Source organism: Pseudorca crassidens, chromosome 9 (genome assembly GCF_039906515.1).
Source record: "Pseudorca crassidens isolate mPseCra1 chromosome 9, mPseCra1.hap1, whole genome shotgun sequence".
NCBI classification, from domain to species: domain Eukaryota; kingdom Metazoa; phylum Chordata; class Mammalia; order Artiodactyla; family Delphinidae; genus Pseudorca; species Pseudorca crassidens.
Window position 1 is genome coordinate 46486192 of NC_090304.1, and position 23344 is coordinate 46509535.

At 45.9% G+C, this 23344-nt stretch overlaps 1 protein-coding gene across 6 annotated transcripts in view; it reads left to right on the forward strand.

Moving 5' to 3' along the window:
* The first annotated feature begins 210 nt into the window (after positions 1-210).
* SCUBE2 (signal peptide, CUB domain and EGF like domain containing 2) overlaps positions 211-23344 on the forward strand; it is a 64258-nt gene continuing 41124 nt past the window's right edge. For 2 of the 6 annotated variants that reach the window (XM_067749958.1, XM_067749959.1), the window contains exons 1-7: positions 211-432; positions 1624-1746; positions 8058-8183; positions 12445-12579; positions 17625-17750; positions 20116-20232; positions 20964-21053. In XM_067749958.1, the coding sequence (XP_067606059.1) occupies positions 312-432; positions 1624-1746; positions 8058-8183; positions 12445-12579; positions 17625-17750; positions 20116-20232; positions 20964-21053 (838 nt within the window). In that variant the 5' untranslated portion in view covers positions 211-311. The remainder of the gene's footprint in view (positions 433-1623; positions 1747-8057; positions 8184-12444; positions 12580-17624; positions 17751-20115; positions 20233-20963; positions 21054-23344) is intronic. The other 4 variants (XM_067749954.1, XM_067749955.1, XM_067749956.1 and 1 more) reach the window with 4 other exon arrangements.

The window sequence follows — 23344 nt, forward strand, 5'->3', positions numbered from 1 at the left end:
GGGTTTGCGGCGGGGGCCTGCGCGGCGGGAGCCTCGCGGCCCGCCGGGCCCGACCCCGCCAGGCTGACAGCCGTCCTCCGGCCACTGCGGCCGCGCCCCCTCCGCCCCGGCCGGGAGGGGGAAGGGAGGGGGCCGGGAGGGGCGGCCCGGGGAGGATTGTGTGAAAATGAGGCCGGGGCTCGGGGGCCGGGCGGGGCCGGGCCGGGGGTGTCAGAGCGCGGCGGGCAGGGCGCCCGCACACACCTCCCGGAGCCGCCGCCGCGCTCGCCGCCCGCGCTCCGCAGTCTCTGCCCGCAGTCGCCGCGCCTTCCATGGGGGTCGCGGGCCTTGGCTGCCCCTGGGCGGCCCGGGCGCTGCTGCCGCTGCTGCTACCGCTGCTGCTGACGGCGGCTGTCCCGCCCGGTTGGGGCCGCGCCACGGGGCCGCCAGAGGGTGAGTGTCCGGCCGCGGGGGCGCACCTGGCACGGCGGGCAGGGAGGGCGACGAGAAGGGGTCCCGTGACCCTCGAGGGGCGCCCGGGGCAAGTGGGGCCGGGGCTCGGCTGCGGAGCTCCGCGTGGCCCCCCTTCCCCTGGGGCCGCACCCGCAGGCCAGGCAGAGGCGCTGCCACCGCGCGGGCCAGAGGCCCAGGGCCTGAGTGCGCGGCCCGGCCTCGGACCCGGGGCTGATGACAGTTCCCGCCCTGATCCTCGGGGAGCGCCTGCTGGGCAGACTCGCGCGGGCTGAGCGGGGAGCAGGGCTTTGGAGTCTCCTTGCGGAGATGGGGAAACTGAGGGCTCCGGCCGCGTGAGGTTATGGCAGCCGTGCTCCTTTCTTCTGGGGCCGGGAAGCTGTCCTGGGGGCTTCAGGGTCGGCTCCAGGGATTTTTCTGTCTGTGGAACAGCTGCTGCTTGAGAATCTGGGAATACCCGTTGTGCACTAACTGGACTTGGAATACTTTCAAAACTCTTTTGTTTTTAATTAACATCCTGGAAGGAGTATCAGCCAAGGAAAGGCTTCTGCCAAGGCCGGTTTCCAGGTTGAGAGGGTGGGCAGCGGTGAAGGGGTGGAGGGGGGCACCATTACCTCTCTGCATGGTCTGAGGGTTCAGGATGGTGTTCTCAGAGCCCAGGGTGAGCTTTCCCCCCATACCCCAAACCCTGAGAAAGCTGACAGACTCTGCTCGGTTTTCAGAGCATTTTTGCCAACTTGCTCTTTCCTTCAGCAGGCCTTTACCATCACCTACTCATGTGCCAGGTACTGTGCTTTGCCTCCGGGCCACAGGTCCAGTCTGTAATCAAGATACCATCTAGATGGGGAGGCAGGAAAACAGTGACAATGTGATATGTGAGCATATCCTGGGGGACAACTCACCTACACTCTGGGGTCCTGGCAGGCTTCCTAGAGGAGGTGGGTTTGAGCTGAGTCGTGAAGGCCAGTGGAGAGGGTATCCCAGTCAGAGGGAACAGGCTGTGCCTGGAAACAGGGGCCTGGACATGGTCCACTTCATCCCAGGGGCTCCCAAGCAGTTTAGCTGGCGAGGCGTGAGTGGGATGGGCTGGTGGGAGATGATGCTAGAGAGGGGCCAAGGCCAGGTCACCGGGGCTCGGGGCACCATATCAGGAGCTGCTGTGCTCTTTTGCAGATGTGGACGAGTGTGCCCAGGGGCTAGACGACTGCCACACCAATGCCCTGTGTCAGAACACACCCACCTCCTACAAGTGCTCCTGCAGGCCTGGCTACCAAGGGGAGGGCAGGCAGTGTGAGGGTAAGTGACTTGGGGACCAGCAGTGGGTGGGCCAGCAGGGGAAGCTCCCTACCTCCTCAGCTCTTGTCGTGGCCACTTGTGTTGGTAAAAGTGCTTCAGCAGCCCTCCCACCGCCACCCCGGGTCACATCACCTACTCTCTGAATTGCATGTCAGATCCTTAAAAAACAGGGAACATCAGGTCTTTCCGAGAGCTGATCATACAGTTTTATCTGGCTCTGAAATGTCCTTTTGTCTAGCTTCTGCAAAGGAAAAGCGCTGCTTTAGTATCTTTTGGTCCCACTCAGTTTGGGGGCAGAAAGTCAGCAGCCATGTTGATCAGGAGAGCCATGCTTGCCAGAACAGGGCTGATCTGTGCTGATCCTGTACCTCCCTGGGGCAGCATCCTTGCTCTGAAGTCTGAGTGCCAGAGTCCTGCCCTCCCCTGAGGTTCTGGTGGCTCTATCTTGTCCTTGACTTCGGGTGGTTTGGCATTGTTACCTGCCAAGCTTTAGAGCTGCACCAGGAGCCTGCCTCATTTGGAGCTGCAAGTTGGCCCTGGAAAGATCTGTGGAGGGATATTTTAAGCCCTTAGAGCTCCAGATCTGGGAGGCTGAAGTCTGGACTTTGCCATTTTGTGTTCTGGGCCACGGAGGATCAGCTCAGTGTCAGAAACTCTGCCATTGAGAACTAGCTGCAGACTGGACTCTCATAGGAAGAGGCTGCTTGGGGCATGGAAACTGTGGCATGTTGGAGCTGGCAGGGCTCTTCAGGGAGCTCTGAGCCAATCCTCTCCCTCGTGTTACTGATGGGGACACTGAGGCTCAGGGGAATCGGGAAAGGGGTCGTGGGCATGATCACACAATTAGCCGGCAGGTGAAAAAAAGTCAGATCCCCACTCTAGCTCTGTCCCTGACCCCACGTCTCTGCTGTTCACGCAGCCTCCTACTGTCCCTCTTTGGTTGGGTGAGAAATCCTAATAAATTTATGGTCTCCTTTGTGCAGGAGGAGCAAAACTCCTGCCTCTCCCATCAAAGGAGACGTGCTCCTGGTCAGGTTCGCAGCAAGTGGAATTGGTGGTCCATCCATAAAGCCCTTCTGTTTCTTCAGGCTCATATTTTCCCAGAGACAGACAGCCATCTCTCTCTCTATCTGCCCTGCATCATGGGAGGCCAAAAGAGTACTGTCTCTGAAACATCTCTCTGCCAGTTCCTCCATACCACATCCTCACCATATTAAATATTCTATTAACAGTACTGGAATTCACACATGTTGGTACCCTGTTTGGGGAAAAAAATGTTCACTTTTTCACTGTGACCTTCAGTCACTGTATGCTCTCTGGGGGTAGAAACCATGCCAAGTTTTCTTTTGGATAAAGTACTTATTTAGTAAATAATGTTAAATGACAAGTGGCAAAAGTTTGGTTATTCTTAGCTGTTGGGTTTGGCTTATCACAAATAAGAAATTGAATTGCTAACAGTTTAGAGTGAAAAGCCTACTATTTAGTTTAAAATAATTAATGATTGACTGGCATCGCTGCTTTTCTACCTTTAAATTGGTTTTAAAATAATATGTGATTATTGTTATAGAAAGTCAATACAAAAAATACAAAAATGTGTAAAATAGAAAAGTAAAGACCTTCCTATTTATCCCCAGGTAATCACTATTAACAGAGAGCATATATTCTCCCTGTTAAGAAGGATTTGATTTTTTGAATACTTGTAGTGTTTATAAACCTAGTGAATAAGGATGACCCTGTTTAGTTTGGATTTCTGGTACAGGGATCCAGAAATGGAAACTTTCTTCCAGGAAGGAAAAGGAAAGAAAATGGGGATTGCAAAGATTCAAAAATACAGATATTCAAAGATGTAACTTTTATGTGTATTTCCTGGCTTAATAGTTTTTAAGCCTCTTGGGTCCAATCTGTGGTATCATTTGTGTTGTGATTATCATTGAAGTCACTTGCCCCTATTTAAGTTCAAGGATGGGAACTGGTTTGCTCAGAGTGAACAGAATTTTATCCTCCACAAATTTCTTCTGCCAAAATGTTGGAAAAATGAAAGTATGGGCCCTGAATAAGTATTTTTAAAATAATGTGCTTCAGAAGTGTCTTTAGGTACATGATGTTTTATGCTAAATGATCTTTGCTTATATCCCAGACTTTGGGGAGGGGATGTTTCAGTGGTCAGTATTAATTATATGGTCCTTATTTCTCAGTTTAAGGAACTGAATCAGGTTTAACAGGGATGAATCTAGACTTGGCCTTTGTATTTTTTTTTTTTTTACTTTTTATTTTGAAATAATTTTAGACTTCAGAAAATTTGCAAAACTAGTGCAGAATTCTTCACATATGTCTGTCATTTATCTTACCCTAATGTTAACAATTTATATAACCATAGTACAGTATCAAAACCAGGAAATTAACACTGGCACAATATTATTAACTAAACTATAGACTTACTCAAATGTCACCAGTTTTTCCCTAACAGTTTTTCTATTTTTTTTCTTCCAGAATCCAACTCAAAGTCCCACATTACATTTAACTGTTGTCTCCTTTGTCTCTTCCATTCTGTGACAGTTCCTCAGTCTTTCCTGGTCTTTCATGGCAGTGACACATTGATGAGTACTGTTCAGTTCTTTTGTTGGCCTTATGTTTTCACATGATAAGAAGTAGTATGGTAGGAACTGACGCGATAAGAGAATGTCCTATGTCTTCTCTCGATAAAATTGAGGTTACACATTTGTAGTAATACAAAAGTGAAGCTTTCGGCAAAGCTGCTACAGAAGCGCTATTGTGTGCTTTTCAGTGCATCACATCTGGCGCACATGATGTCAACATTCCCACTACAGGTGATGTTAATCTTGATCATCTGGTTAAAATGGTGTATCCTGGGTTTCTCCACTACAAAGTTACTATTTTTTCCCCTTTCAGTGTGTATGTATATATATATATATATATCGGGGCAGATGCTTTTAGCCTATGCTGATTTTAGCATCCAACTGTGGATCTTGCCTGCAACAATTATTACTGTGATATGTGACTCTCGGTAATTTTGTATTTCTCTAGTTCCTTACATGTCTATTAAGTGGGATTCTTCTGTAAGGAAGATCTGTCCCTCCTCCCCCATTTATTTATGTATTGATTTATGTGTTTCTGTATTTATGCCAGTATGGACTCACGGGTGTTTATTTAATTATATGGTTATTTATTTTTGGCTCAAGTTGTTCCAGCTTTAGCCATTGGGAGCTCCTTCACATGGTCTCCTGTGTCCTGTTGACATGCCTCCATCCTTTTTTGAGAAATTCCTAATTTTCTGGTACCACAAAATGCTCCAGCCTCAACCTGTATTTTCCCCTCCCCAACCCTGGAATCAATTACTTCTCCGGGAGCACTGGTTTTCCTTTTATTGGAAAATGATGTATAGAAACCAAGATCTGGATGCTTGGTGTTTTCATTGTTACTGGGATGTCATTCCTCCTAGGCCCTCTCAGTGGACAGAGCTAGGAAATATATGTATGTATACTAACCCACACATACACACTTATCTATATTTATTCCTTGTATCTATCCATTTCTATATATATATTAAAAACAGTGAGTTACACTGATACTTCAGATTCCAAAACAGTATCACAGGATTCATTCTAACCTCCCTCTTGGCTTATTCATAACTTCTTTCTCCAACAGTGAGAAACCTGGCTCTCATTATCTGCAATATATGCACCTATTTGTTCAATCCCAGTATACACATAAAGTATTTACAGAATTATTACTCTATAATTCTGGGAGTAAAACGGATTTAATAATTAGGGTACAGTATTTGTATACAACTATTTTTGAATTTGGCCTTATAACATCCAGTCAAGCTACTATTTTTCAGACATACTTAGGCTAGTACTTTTCTTCCCCATCCCCTTCAGTGTGGTGTGTTACTCATTTACAGTACAGTTAGGTTTATTTGTTTCTCTCTGTGTTCCTTTTTTTTTTTTTTTTTTTTTTGCGGTACGCGGGCCTCTCACTGTTGTGGCCTCTCCCGTTGCAGAGTACAGGCTCCGGACGCGCAGGCTCAGCGGCCATGGCTCACGGGCCCAGGCGCTCCGCGGCATGTGGGATCTTCCCGGACTGGGGCACGAACCCGTGTCCCCTGCATCGGCAGGCGGACTCTCAACCACTGCGCCGCCAGGGAAGCCCTGTGTTCCAATTTTTAATCCCTCTTGTCACCCTCACTCTTGTTTCCTGGTTGATGTGTGTGTATGTAAAACATCACCATGGTTCTGAGAGTCACAGCAGTTCAAAAACTCAGAGAAGTGTGACTCCTTCCTCCTATTTCTTTCCTGTTCCCGTTCCTCCTTATTTCCACCCCTTCTCCCACACACCATGGGTCACCAATCTCTGTGCTTTCTGGTTTATCCTTCCTGTATTTCTTTTGCACAAATAAGCAGCTAAATATGTATTTTCTTTTTAACTGTTTTATTGAGTTATAATTTACATACCATAAAATTCACCAATTCTAAGTCAGTGTACAAATCAATGATTTTGGGTAAATTAGTTGAGTTGTGCAGTCATCACATAATACAGTTTTCAAGCATTTTCCTCATCACAGTAAGATCCCTGTTCGTAGCCCCAGTTCCAGGCAACCACTAATCTATTTCCTGTCTCTGTAGATTTGCCTTTTCTGGACATTTCATATAAATGAAATCATACATTATGGTCTTTTGTGTTTGGCTTCTTTCACTTAGCATAATGTTTTTGAGGTTCATCCATGTTGCATCCTGTACTGGTATTTCATTCCTTTTTATTGTTAACTAGTATTTCATGGACATTTGGGTTGTTTCTACTTTTGGGCTATTATAAATAAAAATGCTGCCAAGGATATTCACCTGCAAGTCTTTGTGTAGACATGATTTTGCATTTCTCTTGATACATACCTAGGAGTAGAATTTCTGGGTCATACGGTAAGTTTGTGTTTAACCTTTTAACGAACTGCCAGGGAACTTTCCAAAGTGATTATGTCATATTACCATCAGCAGTGTATGAGGTTTCCCATTTCTCTACATCCTTGTCAACATTTGTCATTGTCTGTCTTTTTTATTATAACTGTTCTAGGGAGTGTGAAATGGTATCTCATTGTGATTATAATTATAATTTCTCAAATAATTAATGATGTACATTTTTTTCATGTGCTTATTAGCCATTAGTATACTGTCTGTGGTAAAATGTTGATTCAAATCTCTTGCCCATTCTAAAGTTGGGTTTTTTGTCTTCTTATTGAATTGTAAGAGTTCTTTATAAGCCCTTTATAAGGTATGTGATTTGCAGATATTTTCTACCAATTTGTGACTTCTCTTCATTTTCTTAATGTCTTTTGAAGTACAAAAGTTTTAAATTTTCACAAAGTCCAATTTATTAATTTTTAGATTTATGGATTGTGTGTTTGGTGTTGTATCTAAAAAATCTTTACCTAACCCAAGGTCTCAAAGATTTTCTCATGAAAGTTTTATATTTTCTCTTAAAAGCTTTCTAGTTTTAGCTCTTACATTTAGGTCTCTGATGCATTTTGTGATTTTTGTGTATGGTCTGAGTTAAGGGCCTAAATCAACCTTTTTTGCATATGGATATCCAACTGTCTCAGCACCATTTGTTAAAAAGACTATCATTTCTTCCAATAAATTGCCTTAGCACTTTTGTCTAAAATCAAGTGACCATAAATATAAGGGTTTATTTCTGGACTCTGATTCTGTTCCAGTGATCTGTTTGTCTGCCTCTATGCCTGTACCACACACTGTCTTGATAACTGTAGCTTTATAGTAAGTGAAAATCCTCCAAATCTGTTCTCCTTTTTTCAAAATTGTTTTCCCTCTTCTGAGTCTTTTGCATTTCCATATAAATTGTAAGATAAGCTTGTCAAGTTCTGCAAAAAGAGCGTGCTGGAATTTCGTGTGTGTGTGTGTGCGTGTACCTCCTTATTTTTTACATGAAGATAACATACTACAGATACTCTTTTGCATTTTGATTTTTTTTTTACTTATTAGTATATTCTAGAAATCACTCCAAATCAGTTCGTAGAGATCTAGCTCATTGTTTTTTTAACAGCTGCATAGTATTCCACCAAGTAAATGTACCTTAATTCTTCAACTGCTTGCTGTGCGTGGGCATTTAGGTCATTTCCAATATTTTGTAATTACAAATGCTGCAGCAAATAACCTTATGCATATTTATTTTTCTGTTGTTGGAGATTGCTAGATGTGGGATGGCTGATTAAAAGGTAAATGCATATTTCTCCACACTAAAGAAATAGTGCTTGTGTGGTTTACTTCTCTTTCACTCCTCAGATATTGATGAATGTGAAAATGAACTCAATGGAGGCTGTGTCCATGACTGTTTGAACATTCCCGGCAATTATCGCTGCACTTGTTTTGATGGCTTCATGTTGGCTCATGACGGTCATAATTGTCTTGGTAAGGAAAACAGTTGGCAATGGTAATTCTCCTTTACCTACCCTCTGGCACCTCCACCCCTTTCTTTTCTTTGACAAACATACTCATTAAAAGAGAAATGGGATCAGAGACCTTTGTTTTCTGGCTCCCTAGAAATCACACTTGCTGATAGAAAACCAGGTTAAGTATTTTAGTTTTTATGTGATCATTCATAATATAAATCCTCCATTAGTCCAAGGAGGTGGGTGGACATTGACATTACTACTTATTGATTTTCTGGCATTGACTTGTTACCTTTAAGATCTTTGGTCTTGTGTTAAAAGGGTCTTGACTCATAACCATTTCTTCAGTGGTAAGTGTCTCTCTTCCAGAATCATGTAAAACTACTTGTCCTGAAGATTCCACATGTGTGCTTGGATCTCAGCCAGGTAGACCCTCCTCTTTTTTCTTAAAAGAGAGAGAAATTCAAGTAGAAACCTTCCATTAACATCCTCCTAGTATTCCACAAACCAGAAACATCTGTTGGAGTTTCAGTGAGTTAGGGACTGCAAAGAGTATTGTTTACATTGGTTCCTTATGCCAGGAATAAAACAGAATTTAAAATTAGCAAGCAGTTGGATAGGGTTGAATGTTGGATGGTCTTAGAAGATGCAGCACACCTGGAAGGCAAGTGTTTGTGGTCTGTTTGCACTTTAAGACTGGTGTTAGCAGTGGTACAGGAGGACATGGGACCCAGATGCCATCAGATTCCTTTGACACTGATGATCCTTCATGTGGTTGACCCACTTATATCCACTTGGCTAACCAAGGAGCAGCTTGAGCCAGGCCCTGGCTCTGTGGGGACAGCTATTCAGATGCTCCCTTGCTGTGCAGTGGGAATGGCCACTTGATCAAATGCTTTGAGATCAGCATAAAAGTCACTAAGTGAGTACAGGCAGAACTTGTATTTTTCGTGTTGGGGAAGGAGAGTATTTGGGACTAAGCCCTGATATGACCTGTATCATGTCACCTGGAGCCCCATCCTGATGTAGACTCTGTCCCTTCCTGTCTGAGCCCTGTGTGAGAGGTCAAGCAGTGGTCAGACCGCTTGGCCTTCTAAGCCTGCAGCTATCAGGAAGAATTGATTGAGGGCTGGGGAGTCACTAACCCCTCTGCAGACTTTCTAGGCCATTAGCACCACAAAAAGACACATTAGAGAGACAATCCTGAGAGCATCAATAAATTGAGATTAATTAAAAACTTTAGAAAAAAAATCACTTTTAGTGTGTAATTTGTTGAGAAGCATACAGTGTGGTTTTTTTTTTAAACCATTTTCTAGGGGAAATCACTCATTTCCCTTTGATTAGCCAATGGCATTTTGAGGATTTGTATTTGATGGAAGACCCAGTCATCACAGTTGTGCCCAAACCCACAGCTTGGAGGAAGTATGAGCTTCCTAAGAACAAAAAGTGGACACTTCCAAGAGTTAAGGACCTGGGCCAGCTTGGGTGGGGGTGGTTTGGAGTAAAGGCCTGAGGCCCCAAGTCCTTCCTGGCCTGGCTGCTAACACAGGTATTTCAGCAGAGTATCTCCGTTTCCCCTCTTTGGGGTCTCTTTGTGGGTTTGGTAGCAAGGGTCTGCCTTGGAGAAAAACCCTGAGTATATCCACCGAGTATATCTGAAGGGGCTGAGGATTCCATGAAAAGGAAGGCATGAGAAAATACAGTGGTACATTGAGAACAGCAGGACAAGCACACATAGAGACGTAGCTGCCATTTGGACTTGAAAGAGCAGAAGCATTTTGTGACAGGAAAGGAGCTCAGGGCCTAAATTTTTTAGGAGGGACAGTTTCCTGTGTTCTTTGGGATGACCCTTACCTCTCCCCCGCCCCCTGACCGCACAATTAGCCGCCGATATATTAGCCAGGATACGCAGAGTACAAACACCACTTAGCTCTGGCACTCGACCCAGAGTGCTCAGAGATCCTGGGTGCCTGTGAGCCTGAAACACAAAATGCAGCTCTTCCACACAGCTCAGCCCACCTGAATTCAGCTTCTATTTATTGAATGTCTGGGAGCACAACATAGCTACTAGGTCCTGTAGCACACTGGCATCACTTGAGAAGTTTAAAATGACACCACTGTCCAGGTCTCATCCAAGGCTAGTTAGATCAGTGTCTTAGGAGGTGGGGTCCGGACAGCAGGGTTCTAACATGCAGACAGGGTTGTAAAACACTGTTTTACATTCTGCAGAAACTCACCAGCCTAGTGATGCACATTTGTGCTTGTGAACTTTTGTATTAATTCAGTCAGAGTGCGTCACCCAACTTGATTCATTTCTAATTGCTTTGGCGAAAAGGAATAGTGGGTTAAACACGGGATGGGGCGGTGCAGCTCAGAGGGGAGCACACCTTTACTTAGAACCAGGCCAGGATTTGGTGTTCAGGGAAACATCTCTCCTGCTCACCCCAGGCCTCGCTGTGGAACAGCGGGGCCAGGTGTGATCCAGCACATCTCACCCTCTGGAATGTGCTCCCTTCACCCTTTGGCACAGAGAAGGGCAAGTCTGTTAGGCTTCAGGGGATGGCTTAAGTCCCATCAGTTTAGCAAGGCATCTGCTGGGTAGTGTGGGAGGACGGATGACTGTAAAATCTGAAGCTTGAAACCAGATAACAGATATCTCAGTGTGAATGTGCTTGTTACGGATGCCCCCAGGAGCTAGTGACAGGCACGTGGGACGTCAGGGCTAGAGAAAATAAATTGCTTTTACATCAGCCTTCTCCTTGAGCTTCTGTCATGTCTGAGATTTTTCTAGAAGTTTCCTCTTCTTTAACTCTGGTGATGCTGTGCTCTCCTGCTTGTTTGTTCATGCATTGAAGAGTTAATATGTGCCTGCAGGTTCCAGGGCTATGCTAAATTTTAAAAAAATCTGTAAAAATCTGTCCTCAAGGAGTTTGCAGTCTAGTGGAGATGCATAAGTAAAAGATGTTGAGGAGTCAAAAGGTACAATTTAAAAAAAAAAGATTTTGAAAATGCACGGTGGTAAGTGTATTGATGGAGCCGCGCACAAGGTAGTAAGTGACACAGTGGAAGGAAGGTCCCCTACCCTCGCCCTGGGGGCATAGCACTGGGGCAAGGCTCCCTCCCTCCCTGCTGGACACCACAAGTAAGTGGTTTTCAAAGCTGTCTTTACACCAGGCTCAGGCTTCCCACAGCCTGTTGGAGCTAGCCCTGAATGTCAGCATCTCACACTTACTACCTCCCTGCCCTGCTGGGGACCAACCACATCTCCACACCCAATTCTGTACCCAGCACTGGTCTTCCCCATGTTTCTCAGCCACCTCACCCCATGTCCACATGGCAGCTTGTCCACAGTCCCCTTCTATTTCTTCCATCCTAGGCATCCGCACTGCCAGGCCCCAGGTCCGGTCCCCTACTAGCGCCAGCCATGGCTATTTCAGGCAAACGTGTGAAGCTGGACTTCCAGGCTTTCAATTCTTCCCCTTCCCTGTGTCCTTCCCTCAGCTGCTGCCTTATCCTTCCCAACACGAGGGGCTGACCATGTCACCCTGCTCCAGGGGTTCCCAGTTGCCTCTCAAATGAAGCAGGAACTTCTTTGCTATTCAAGGTCCTCTGCAGTGTGACCCAGTCTATCTTCCCAGCTCTGTCTCCTGTAACTTCCCTGCATGTACTGTGCTTCAGCCCAATTGAATAACACTGTGTTATCTGAACATGCTCTGTGTCTCCCAGCCTTCGTACTATGCTCACACCCTTTCTTTTGCCTAGAATCCCTTCTCCTGATTTAAAATTGAAGAAACACTACAGAGCTCATACCTTCATCAGCTTTTCCATAAAACCCATCCCGATACCCACAACCAGAGGTGACTTCTTTCCTTTGTACCACCATTTACCTTATCTCACAATTACTTGTACAGTTGTCTCTCTCCCTCTGCTGAAGGAGATGCTCCAGGGCAAAGGAATTCGATCTTACGCATCTGTGTTTTATTGTCTCCTCTAGCACTGTGCTTAGGAAAGAGAAGGTGTTCAATAAATACTTACTGAACTGATTATCCAGGTGTCCAGGTGGAGGGCCTGTTTAAGGGAGCTCTAGACCCATGAGGGCTGGGTTAATTACCTGCGGCCCCACTGGCTTCAGTTCTGAGAGCTTCTGTGATGCAAGGACCTGACGAGAGACCTCGTCTCTGCTTAGCAGGAGCCCCTGGGCTGCCGGGGCAGGGTGGTGGTGGGTGGGGCAGTGTGTGAAGCAGTCACAAAAGCAAAGGCTAAGCCTTCTCCCCTTCCAGATGTGGACGAGTGCCTGGAGAACAATGGCGGCTGCCAGCACACCTGTGTCAACGTCATGGGAAGCTACGAGTGCCGCTGCAAGGAGGGCTTTTTCCTGAGTGACAATCAGCACACGTGCATTCACCGCTCAGAAGGTAGCTCTGCTCGGCTGGGGGCAGGGGGCAGGGTCACATCTGAGAATCCCCCACCCCCATCCTCAAAGGCTCTAGAGGGAAGCACGGAGTTGAGAAAGCCTGGAGGCCTGAGGACAAGTGGGCAGGTTATTTTAGCTGCACCTTTCTCACCCTGCTAAAAAAGTGGGTTGGACTGGGTGAGCTCTGAGGTCTCTTCAGACTCTCACATTCTCTGATTCTAATCTCTAAATGGAGTACATTTCAAAGATGACTAGAAATGCACTGGATGATCTGCCCAGTTTTGCAGAAAGGTGCTGGAAACCACAGCACGTTTTTTGGGGAAGGAGGGGCTGGAGCCTTCCTTGGGAGACTCAGTGAATTGCCCTGTTTTCAGCAAGACCCGGCATTCCCTGTGTTTTGCGTTTTTGAACTCTGAGCTTCTGGGATTCCAGGGGGCAGGTGAACCCCCTCCCCAGACTGGGGGTCTCTATACTATGGTTTTCTTCACCCATGTTGTCATTTACCATTCCTCCATAAATTTGCAGAAAATTCTTCTCCTCTGATGGCTCGTGCTCTCTGCGTTGAGTTTATACCTATTTTATTTCTTCTATTAGTTCAGTGGATTCTCAGGAGGGAGAGGAATTAAGGACCTGTGGCCCATCAGCCACTTTGAACTCAGTGATGTGCTTTTAATTCTCTGCTCTTTCTTAAGCCAAAGAACCACATTTTTTTAAAAAATTCTATTTATTTATTTTCGGCTGCGTTGGGTCTTTGTTGCTGTGCACAGGCTTTCTCTAGTTGTGGTGAGCAGGGGCTACTCTTTGTTGCGGTGTGCGGGCTTCTCATTGCGGTGGCTTCTCTTGTTGCGGAACATGGGCTCTAGGCGCACAGGCTTCAGTAGTTGTGGCTCACGGGCTCAGTAGTTGTGGCTCACGGGCTCTAGAGCACAGGCTCAGTAGCTGTGGCACACGGGCTTAGTTGCTCCGCGGCATGTGGGATCTTCCCAGACCAGGGCTCGAACCTGTGTCCCCTGCATTGGCAGGTGGATTCCCAACCACTGTGCCACCAGGGAAGTCCCCAGAGAACTACATTTTGTTGGCTTTATGTCTCCCAAGGTTGCCGGTGCCTGTTTTTAAGGGAAATGCCCCAAATCCTAGACTATTAACTCCTTTTGGCATGTGCTGCGTATTCATCCTCATAACTTAAGAATGTGGTGATTTTCAGTTCTTCTACTATTTGTAGATTTATTGTTTTAATCGTGGTGGTTTTAGTGATTTTTCAAGGGTTTCTTTGTGGAAGATGATTTTTGCCTCATTTTCCAAGAACGATGGCCCCTTTCTTATCCCTAACCAGAAGGCCTGTCTGGGTACTAAGAAGAAGGGTCAGAGAAATGGGGAGTCGGATGCTCTTATTACCCAAGCCTGCTCATTGTCAGTGTGGAAGCTGGGTGGTCATAGACTCCAACCCTAATCAGGTGGATCTCTTATCCCATGCAGGTGTGTGGCCCTTGATTAAGTAGCAGTTAGGTTTCATTTTCACTTTCCTGCCGGGGGTTCTCTGGACTCTTGGGTGAGCTCTGCCTCTGGTCAGAGGCTGAACTAAGATGCCAGCAGCACGAATGATCTGGATCTCAGGGCCTCTCCCTTTTGGTTGCTCAAAGCTGCTTCCTGGAAAGTCACTCTGGCTTTCTCTTCAGGCGGTGGGGAGGGGGGTGGCGCCCTGTAGGTCAAGCCAGGGCTTGAACACCCCCAGTACGGGTCCCACCACTCACGAAGCCACTCTCGGTGATTAAGATCACCTCTTACCCTCGGTCTTCCAGAGCAGTGGCTCAGCCCCTTTCTCCTGTCCCAGACTGGACAAGGCTCCAAGCCCCCCAGACTGATTACAGACACGGGCTCCTCACACCAGGAGTAAATACAAGAGCAGCTCCTTTCCGCAATTTGTGTTTTCTAAATTTTCTACAATTCAGACATTCTTAGAACCCCTGAAGAGTATTTAAAATGAGCATATTTGTCTGGAGCTATAAACCAAAATACAAGAATTTGAGTTGTGGTCTGGAAGCACTCTGTGATTTTCTGTTGTGTTTCAACCCGATTGCTGGGCAAATTCACGGCAGCGTGAGCCAGCAGATTGGAGCGGTCTGCAGCTGCCCCCTTCCATCCTAGGGTTTTAACTCTTCAAATAGAGCCATCTGTAAACAGTGTTCCTGTAGGGTTTCCTCCTTGATGTGCACATTAAACCCTTAGAAACTGTATTAAAATAGATGTTAAAACCCATAGCTGATTCTCTGAAGATGGTTGAAAGAAGGTAAACACTGCAAGCTAGTATTTTCTAGTGTAGCTGTTGTTGTTTTTAATAATTATTTACTAAATGTTCTTTAATATAGGGGATCTTAATAGCTGATTCTGAGAGAAACTCAAGCTATTGTGTTTTTTTCATCCTTAGAGACCCCAAAGCTCTGATAAAGAGACTGTGTGTTTTCACCCATGTAATGAGGGTAGGCTAGAAGGAGACACACCACCCAGCCTGCCTTTGTGCCTATTCATGGGAGCTCAGGCTCTCAAAATGAGCATTCCTCTTTTGTTTTGTCTGCTCCAAGAGTATTTTTAGATGTTTGCACTGCTGCCTTTTTAGAGTAGTAAGGAAGGTGTCAGGTTAGTGAGGAAGAGGCTGTGCTCTCAGCAGAGGCTGTTTCCCCCTTTTCTTGCCCTATTTGCAAGGCATACTTTTATTTGGTTTCCAGAAATATTCTTCAGTGAGACCCTGAGCCTGGGGACCACCAGAATGGGATATTTCTCACATTTCTGAGCTGTTTCCTTCCTGGTGAACTAACGACCTGAAACAGGACTGCCAGGGCAGTTTCTGGGGGAGCCAGAACCATAGCTGGGCCTCCCAGTTTGGACCAGATCCATCTGCCACCCCTAGCAGTGACCTTGTTTTGAGCCAGGGGACTGTGAAAAGCTTCGGGGTCAACTCTTAAAAAGCCCTTAGCATTTCCAGAGCCATTTAAACCTCCGATGTCTCCTGGTAACTTTAGGTCTTGCTTGATAGGATATGACATCAGGGGGCAACTTCTTTGTATCCCCATGGTATCTGGCACACAGTCAGTTCTTACAAAATATCTCTTGTGTAAATGGATTGCTCTGAGGCAGTAAAGGTCACTTTGCAAATGTCTGAACAGACTTGTAAACAGAATGAAAAAGAAAAAGAAGAAGAGGAAGAAGCAGCTGACCTGTTTAGGAGTGTACCTCACAGGTGTTACTGCTGCCTTTTCTTGGGCACTGTTACGTTTACCCTTGGGTGCTCCTGGGCCCTATTACTTCAAATGTTCTGCTGATCCAAGAACAAAGGTAATGCTTGCTGGGCCTTCCTAGGGGAACAGGACACTGCTTCTGGAGGCAACTCTTACCTTCTGTGCCATCTTATTACTGGGAGCAAATAACGCCTTCAGAAGTCACCAGCCAGAGCAAAGAGAGCTTTCCACTGACCCCGTGCAAGCTTCTTTCTGTGTTAATTGACAGCAGCCCTTGGCACGGGTGAATGAATCCCAGCAACTTCCAGCAGATTGAGTGGTGGAGTTCAAACAGCTTGTAACTGTCAGATAAAAAACAAGATAGTTTTAAGAGAATATGGGATGTATTAACTGTTGCTCTGTCTTTTGGAATAGGAATGACATCTGTTTGTATTAAAACAATCATTCCAGTTAAGCACAGATCAACGGCCCCATGGTGAGAACTGGAGAGAAATGACTTCTGACTTCATTAGAACCAATTGGCTAAGGTTTTAGGGGCACAATACGGAACAGTATTGGATCCTAGCGAAGCTGAATGAAAGCTTTTTGTACTCAGTTAAAATAGTGCCACTTCCAGTATTAGAAAATGTCTTGTTAGTGGAGAATCAATAACAAAATCCCTACTCTTAAAGATGTTTTACAGTTAACATTGCACAAATGCAAAGAAGCATCCCGTGAAGACGCACTTATTAATGTTGTACAAACCAAGGAGAGGTTTTGAGATTACTCTTGGGTTTGATAACAGTTCCTTCAGAGTGCTGGGAGGCGGCAGAGCCCCCTAAAGGATTGGTACTGAGAAGAGGCCTGATGGTGGCAAACCACACAGGTGTCTACTTTTCTATGACCCCGTCATTTAGATGCATGTTAAACCATCCAGGAAAATAACCCTGTTTCCTACCACAGTTACAACAAGATCGGGCCTAATGAAAATTACAGTATACCTGAGAAGGATTTTACAGCAGCTAAAGGAAACCACATATATGAGGTCTCTCTCTGTTCTCTCTGCTGTTGTCCTCCAAGCCCACTGAGGGAGGGCCCAGGGACTAACTGAAGGTGGTCACATAAGAGAGGTCCCTGGACAGGTGTCCATGGGGTGATGCTGAGATACAGTAGTCTCAGTCACCTTCAAAGTGTGGATTTGGTGGGGGTAGAGTGGAGGGTTGAAATTTTCTGAAAGTCATCTTCAAGAATATGTGAAAAGGTTGGGAATCTTCATCAGTCTATCTTCAGATTTTTGTAGAGAGATTCTCCTTTTCTGTTTGTATTCTTGATCAGCATGGGTAACAACATGGCAGAGATAAGAGTCTGAGGACATGTTCCTGGGGTCCACAGGTTCTGATTCCACACCCAACAGAGAGCTCCTGGTGGGTACTTTCTTTCTTTATTTTTTTAAATTTTTTTTTGGCCATGCCATGCGGGATCTTAGTTTCCCGACCAGGGACTCAACCCGGGCCCTCGGCAGTGAAAGCTCAGAGTCCTACCCACTGGACCACCAGGGAATTCCCTCCTGGTGGGTACTTTCTTTTCAGTGTATTGGGAGAGCTCCTACCTCTTTTGGGGAATTGAAACATCCTATCTCTTGGGTGACATAAGAAAGTTTTCATATCTCTGTTAAATGACCTGGCTTGATTTGAGTGATGTATTCTTTTAAAACATGGGACTGATGGACACCCAGGCAGGCAGGTCTGTGGCCCACCCCCCAGACCCTTGCCTCACTCCCGGGGTCAGGATTCTGTTGCAACCTGGTCACTGGCTGCGTGCTGCTGTTTTGCAGAGGGTCTGAGCTGCATGAATAAGAATCACGGCTGTAGTCACATCTGCAAGGAGGCCCCGAGGGGCAGCGTTGCCTGCGAGTGCAGGCCTGGTTTTGAGCTGGCCAAGAACCAGAGAGACTGCACCTGTAAGTACAGACTGGCACACAGCTGTGCTGGGAACCATCCTACCCCAGAGGTTGTCTTGTGCAGCCCAGCATCAGAAACATCAGGGAAGGCAGTCACGTGAGATATTGAGGGTAATCTCCTGTAGGGAAGGGAAATGATGTTTTCTAAAAGAACCAGTCGGAAGGAAATAGCACTCAGGAGTAAGGAGTGTGAATGTTGGGGGCCAGGTCTCTCTGTTCCCGTAGAATAGAGTCAAATTTCCTCATCTGGCAGCTCTTTGGTACCTGGTGCCTGCTTCTTATACAAGCCTCATCAGCCTCCTTTCTCTAGACACCAGACTCCTGGCTTTTGGAGAAAGCCCCCATTCTTTCATGCCTCCAAGGCTTTTCTAAGCCTTCCTTCCTTCCTAGCTTGGTGAATTCTCACTCAATTTTTCATATCCTGCCTAACTTCTAATCATGATAAAGATAATAGCTACTTTGGGGGAGCATTTATTATGTGCAAAGCCTTGTCTAAAGAGGTGCCACGTTGCATTTAATTCTTACAGTCACCGCCTGATGAGCTAAGTGGAGGAAATCGTGGAGAAGGTAAAGCTACAGGGTCACACAGGAAGTAAGTGGCAAATGTAGGATTCACACGTAGGCCTGCCTAACTGTAAGGCTTGTGCTCCTGGTCACCATGATACATAACGTCGGAAGCCTTCCCCGATGGCCTCGGACAAGGCAGCCAGTTTGTATTTTGGCTCCCATAGCGCTGTTTATTCCTTGATGATACACGTGGCACTCTGGGGTTGAATCGTGTGTTTGATTCAACCACACGATTGGGTTGAATCTGGAGTTGAATTTCTGTGTCTGTCTCCCCAACTACGAGCCCCACCAAGTCAGGGATCTTGTCTTATTTTTGCCTCTCAGTCTTCCCCTGGATGTGCTCAATCCACATTTGTTTAATGGATGAGTCAATGAATGGTGTACACAGTCCAGACGCAGCTGCCACACAATGAGGAAACACAATAATAGCTCCAATGGATAATAGGAAACAACCAGCCATTAAAGGTGCTTCTAAACCACTATTTACGCCAGAGGAAACACTGAGGGTTTCCCTGTAGGAACTCTTCCCAAAGTCATGGAGCCTCTAGAAGACGCCTGCAGTTTGCTGGGGATGGTTGTTTACAGTGAGTAGACCTCAGTGGTTAAGAGAAGGAGAGGCAGTTTCGTCGGTGAGAGACTCCTCTCTGTTGTCTCCATCGCAAACCAGAGTGCAACCTCAAAGCCTGACAAACCAGGGCTGATGCCACCGTCACCAACAACAGGTTCTGACAGCCTCACAGGGCCCCTAAAAGTGGGGCTGGCTCCAGCTGTCTTCAAAAGGAGGACCCAGGTCTCCACAGGAGAGCCACCTGTGGAGTGAGACTCAGCATTTTACAGCTTTTTGGGAGCCAGTAGAATACCTGAAAACTTACTTTTAAAAACTTAAAACGTTTTTAAGGTATCACTGCTCGAATAATATTATAAGATTATATTCAGATATTATAAAACTTGAGGATATAATAAAGAAATAATCCAGAATTCCACCACACAATCAGTTGTTTTGCTTTTTCCTATTCCTATTTTGTTGATATGCGTACACAATTTTTACACAGCTATAGTCACAGAATAGTTTTTTCTCACAGCGCAAATATGTTTTTAGTTCTTTTAAATTAGAAAATTAAAAATGGTTGTGTAAGAGTTTAAACAGTCCAAAGAAACATACAACATTTCCCCCTTTTCCTTTGCCATTTCCTTTGCCAGAGGTAACCACTGTTGAGTTTGATGAATAGATAGTTTTGTAGTTTTTTTTTCACCCTTGGCTTGTCATCAATGTGTTCATACATAAGCTTTGTAATTATTGGTTAATGTTGCATTAACTGTGTGCAAAGAGTCATCATTTCCTCTGATTACCCTCCCTTTTAACTAATCCACATGGAATCTGATGAGAGAAATCCTAACATATACATACAAATTAAATATTGTCTGTTCCAGATATTAAGTGTTATAGCATTTCCAAACGCCCTAGTACTTCTCGTGATAGAGCAAAGCACTAGTTTGGAATCTTTTGGTATAATTTCCTTTAAATAGTGAAAAATCTCCCCTGACCTTCCCATGTCTATCTTTCTGTATAACGTTGCTCTAAATCTGTCATTAATCATTTCTACAAGTCATATCGTGACTACCTGTTGATATAGACAGGGACGTGGTCTGAGTCAAGGTTCTCTCTTTTATGCACAATTCCTAGCACATGCTAGGTGCTCGAATACTTCCTGAATGAAAATCAGAGTTCTTCGGGAGCAAGTACAGCCCCAGTTGTGGAAACCTCCGTGCTTTATGGTTTGATTCTTTTTCCTCTCAGTGACCTGTAACCATGGAAACGGCGGATGCCATCACTCCTGTGAGGACACTGCTGCAGGCCCAGAGTGTAGCTGCCATCCCCAGTACAAGATGCACACGGATGGAAGGAGCTGCCTTGGTGAATGGTGACCCCAACACTGGGTTAGGGTCTTCCCCAGCCTGCTCGCCCCACCCCAGCCCTAACCCTAACGATTAATATTGTTTAGTACTAGAGGCAGGGTGTTTACAGTGCACATGCCCTCAAGCATGTCCCATGCTGCCTCACGTGTGGCCATGGAAGTAGTCTAGGCCTGGACTGGGGGCCCCTTTCTCCCTGTGAGACCTTGGAAAGCCCTTTTTCCTCTCCTGGATTAGGCTGCTCCTGAAGCTGGTATTCTGAAGATCGGAACAGCACATCCCAAAAGGCCAGGGCAACGCAAAGTTAAAGCTAGCTGTTCATGATGACAGGTGGCCTTTGCCATCAGCAGGAGCCAGGGTTGCATATTTCTGGTGGGATGCCTGCCTGTCCTGCCCTTCATGGCGTGTCCTTTGCTAGCTCCATTTCAGATGTTCCCCAATCCAAGATTCTCTTTGTCCTGGACTGAGGGTTCTGGAGTGAATCTGAAGCTTGCGTTCCCCAAGGTCTCTGGTTAGTACAGTAGAATAAAAAAATCTTTTCCATATTTAATGTCTATTAAGGCTCTGAGGCCATTTAACACAGAGCCTCATTACAACATATTTTTATTGAATGAACAGAGTCACATTTCTCACACTGGTCTCATGTCTGGGATTTCCACAGAAGTGGTTGTGCAGGGGATGAACAATCTGACTCATTTAGTCTGAGAACTGTGCTGTTTGCATCTCTTGCAGAGCGAGAGGACGCTGCCCTGGAGGTGATGGAGAGCAATGCCACATCCATGGCAGATGGGGATAAACGGGTGAAACGGCGGCTGCTCATGGGTAGGTGCCTCATCCACCCTCCCCCGCCAGTGACGTTGTCCCTTTCCCTCCCCAACTTACTGCATCAGGCCTGAGCCTGGGGCCCATGTGCCCTCAGACCAGCTGAATTAGAGTCAGCAGCTCCTGTCCAGCCAGGGTGTGTCTGCTCTCCACTCACTGCTATTGCTTAGTCACCATCCAGGACCCCTGGTATTGTGGGAAGAGCGCCGGCCCAGCCATCAGAATAACTGGGTAAGCGTCATAACGCTGCTGAGACTTGCGCTGAGACTTGGGCAAACTGTCCCGAGCCGCTGTGTCCTGGTCTTGCTCTAAAATGGATGTAATACAGTTGACCTCTTAGGGTTATCAGGAAGCTCGGTTAAGACAATAATATGCAAAAGTGCCCAGAGTCCGCTGTCTGGGACTTAGTGGGTGGTCAGTGCATGTCAGACCACCCGCCCTCTGAGTAACTGTGATGAGAGAGGCATTTTGGGCAGCCCCTATTTAGCATATGGCAATTTGGCTGGGTTTTTGTCCACTGAGTCTTCTATTTTGGACTCAGCCCATGTTAATGGCAGAAGAGATGAATGGAGAAGAGTGGCACTTGGCTGGGGGACACAGGAAGGTCTGGCAGCCGGTCTGCTGGAGCTGGAGGTGACTGCAGACGTTCAGCGGTGGCTGTGAGGGTGGGCATCAGATCATTTGACGTTATTATTCTGGAGAAAGCTCAGCCTGGCCTCAACAAAACTGATCTTTCGATAGCTTCTGGATTTAATAGTCAGGTAAGATATTAAGCAGCCATTGGTTACCAGGCAGGTGACATTTCTGAGCTCTTTTCTGCCCTATTAAAATTATTATTTTTAATTGCCTTAAAATAGTACATATGAATAATATAAAAACCTTAAAAACTTAATTAGCACTATTAAGCTTGTAAAGCAATATATCATTTCCCTGTCTCCTAACTAGCCATTTGCCAGGGGCCACAATTTTCAATTCTCCTAGTTGTTTCTTCTTCTCCTGACTCCCCCTCCCACATGTTTCTGAAAAGGGAAGTGTATACAGTTATTCCTTTTTTTATAAATTTATTTATTTATTTTTGGCTGCGTTGGGTCTTTGTCACTGTGTGCAGGCTTTTCTCTAGTTGCAGCGAGCGGGGGTTGCTCTTCGTTGCGGTGTGCAGGCTTCTCGTTGCAGTGGCTTCTCTTGTTGCAGAGCACAGGCTCTAGGCACACGGGCTTCTGTAGTTGTGGCACACGGGGTCAGTAGTTGTGGCTCACAGGCTCTAGAGTGCAGGCTCAGTAGTTGTGGCACACGGGCTTAGTTGCTCCGCGGCATGTGGGATCTTCCCAGACCAGGGCTCGAACCTGTGTCCCCTGCATTGGCAGGCAGATTCTTAACCACTGCACCGCCAGGGAAGTCCTACAGTTATTTCTTGATGTGTCAGGTTTTATTTGTTTTGTTTTGTTTTTGTTTTTCTTGGCCGCACTGCACGGCTTGTTGGATCTTAGTTCCCCGACCAGGGATTGAACCTGTGCCCTCGACAATGAGAGTGCGGAGTCTTAATCACTGGACCGCCGGGGAATTCCCTTGATATGTCAGTTTTAGATATTAGCTTTTGACTTCCTACCACAGAAGAATAAGTTATATCTCCCTTCTGTCCCCTTCCCCCATATCCTTAATATAGTTTTATCACAATTTACATATTATGAATATCTAAATATGATTCACCCCTGAGTCATGTAATGTGCTATGATTATCTTTTCTTTGTTTGCTTAGTTTTCTTAGTACCTCTTACCAATTTTTTTTGCAAATTTCTGGCGGAGCTCTAAAACCTTTACAATATGTTCAGATACAGCAGATAACTTATCAATTCTATTTTCTTCTTAAAAAGTCCCTTCTGAGGCTTCCGCCCTGCTCTAGCAGGGCCTGAATCCTGGGCCAGCTGCACCTCTGTCATCCTGGCCTATCCCTGAGCCACAGCCTGGGAATTCCCTTACCCATGCTCCTGTTTTGGTGGATCCCATGTCTTCTCTTTTGTTAGTTTACATGGGTAGATATAGATTTTTTAAAAACTTTGCATACCTGAAAATGCCTTTATAGTCTCCCTTTCACCCTTTCTTGAGAATTTGCCTCAGGATAGAATTCAAAGTTGGGAAAAATATTCCATCAGAGTTTTAAATAGCGCTCTATCGTTTTGAGCATTCAGTGTTCTTTCAAGAAGTCTAAGTCACTTTTAGTCTTGATTCTTTGTATGGAACCTACGAGAGCTTCTCTCTGGATGTTCTCAGGGTCTCCTTTTTGTCCTTGGTGAT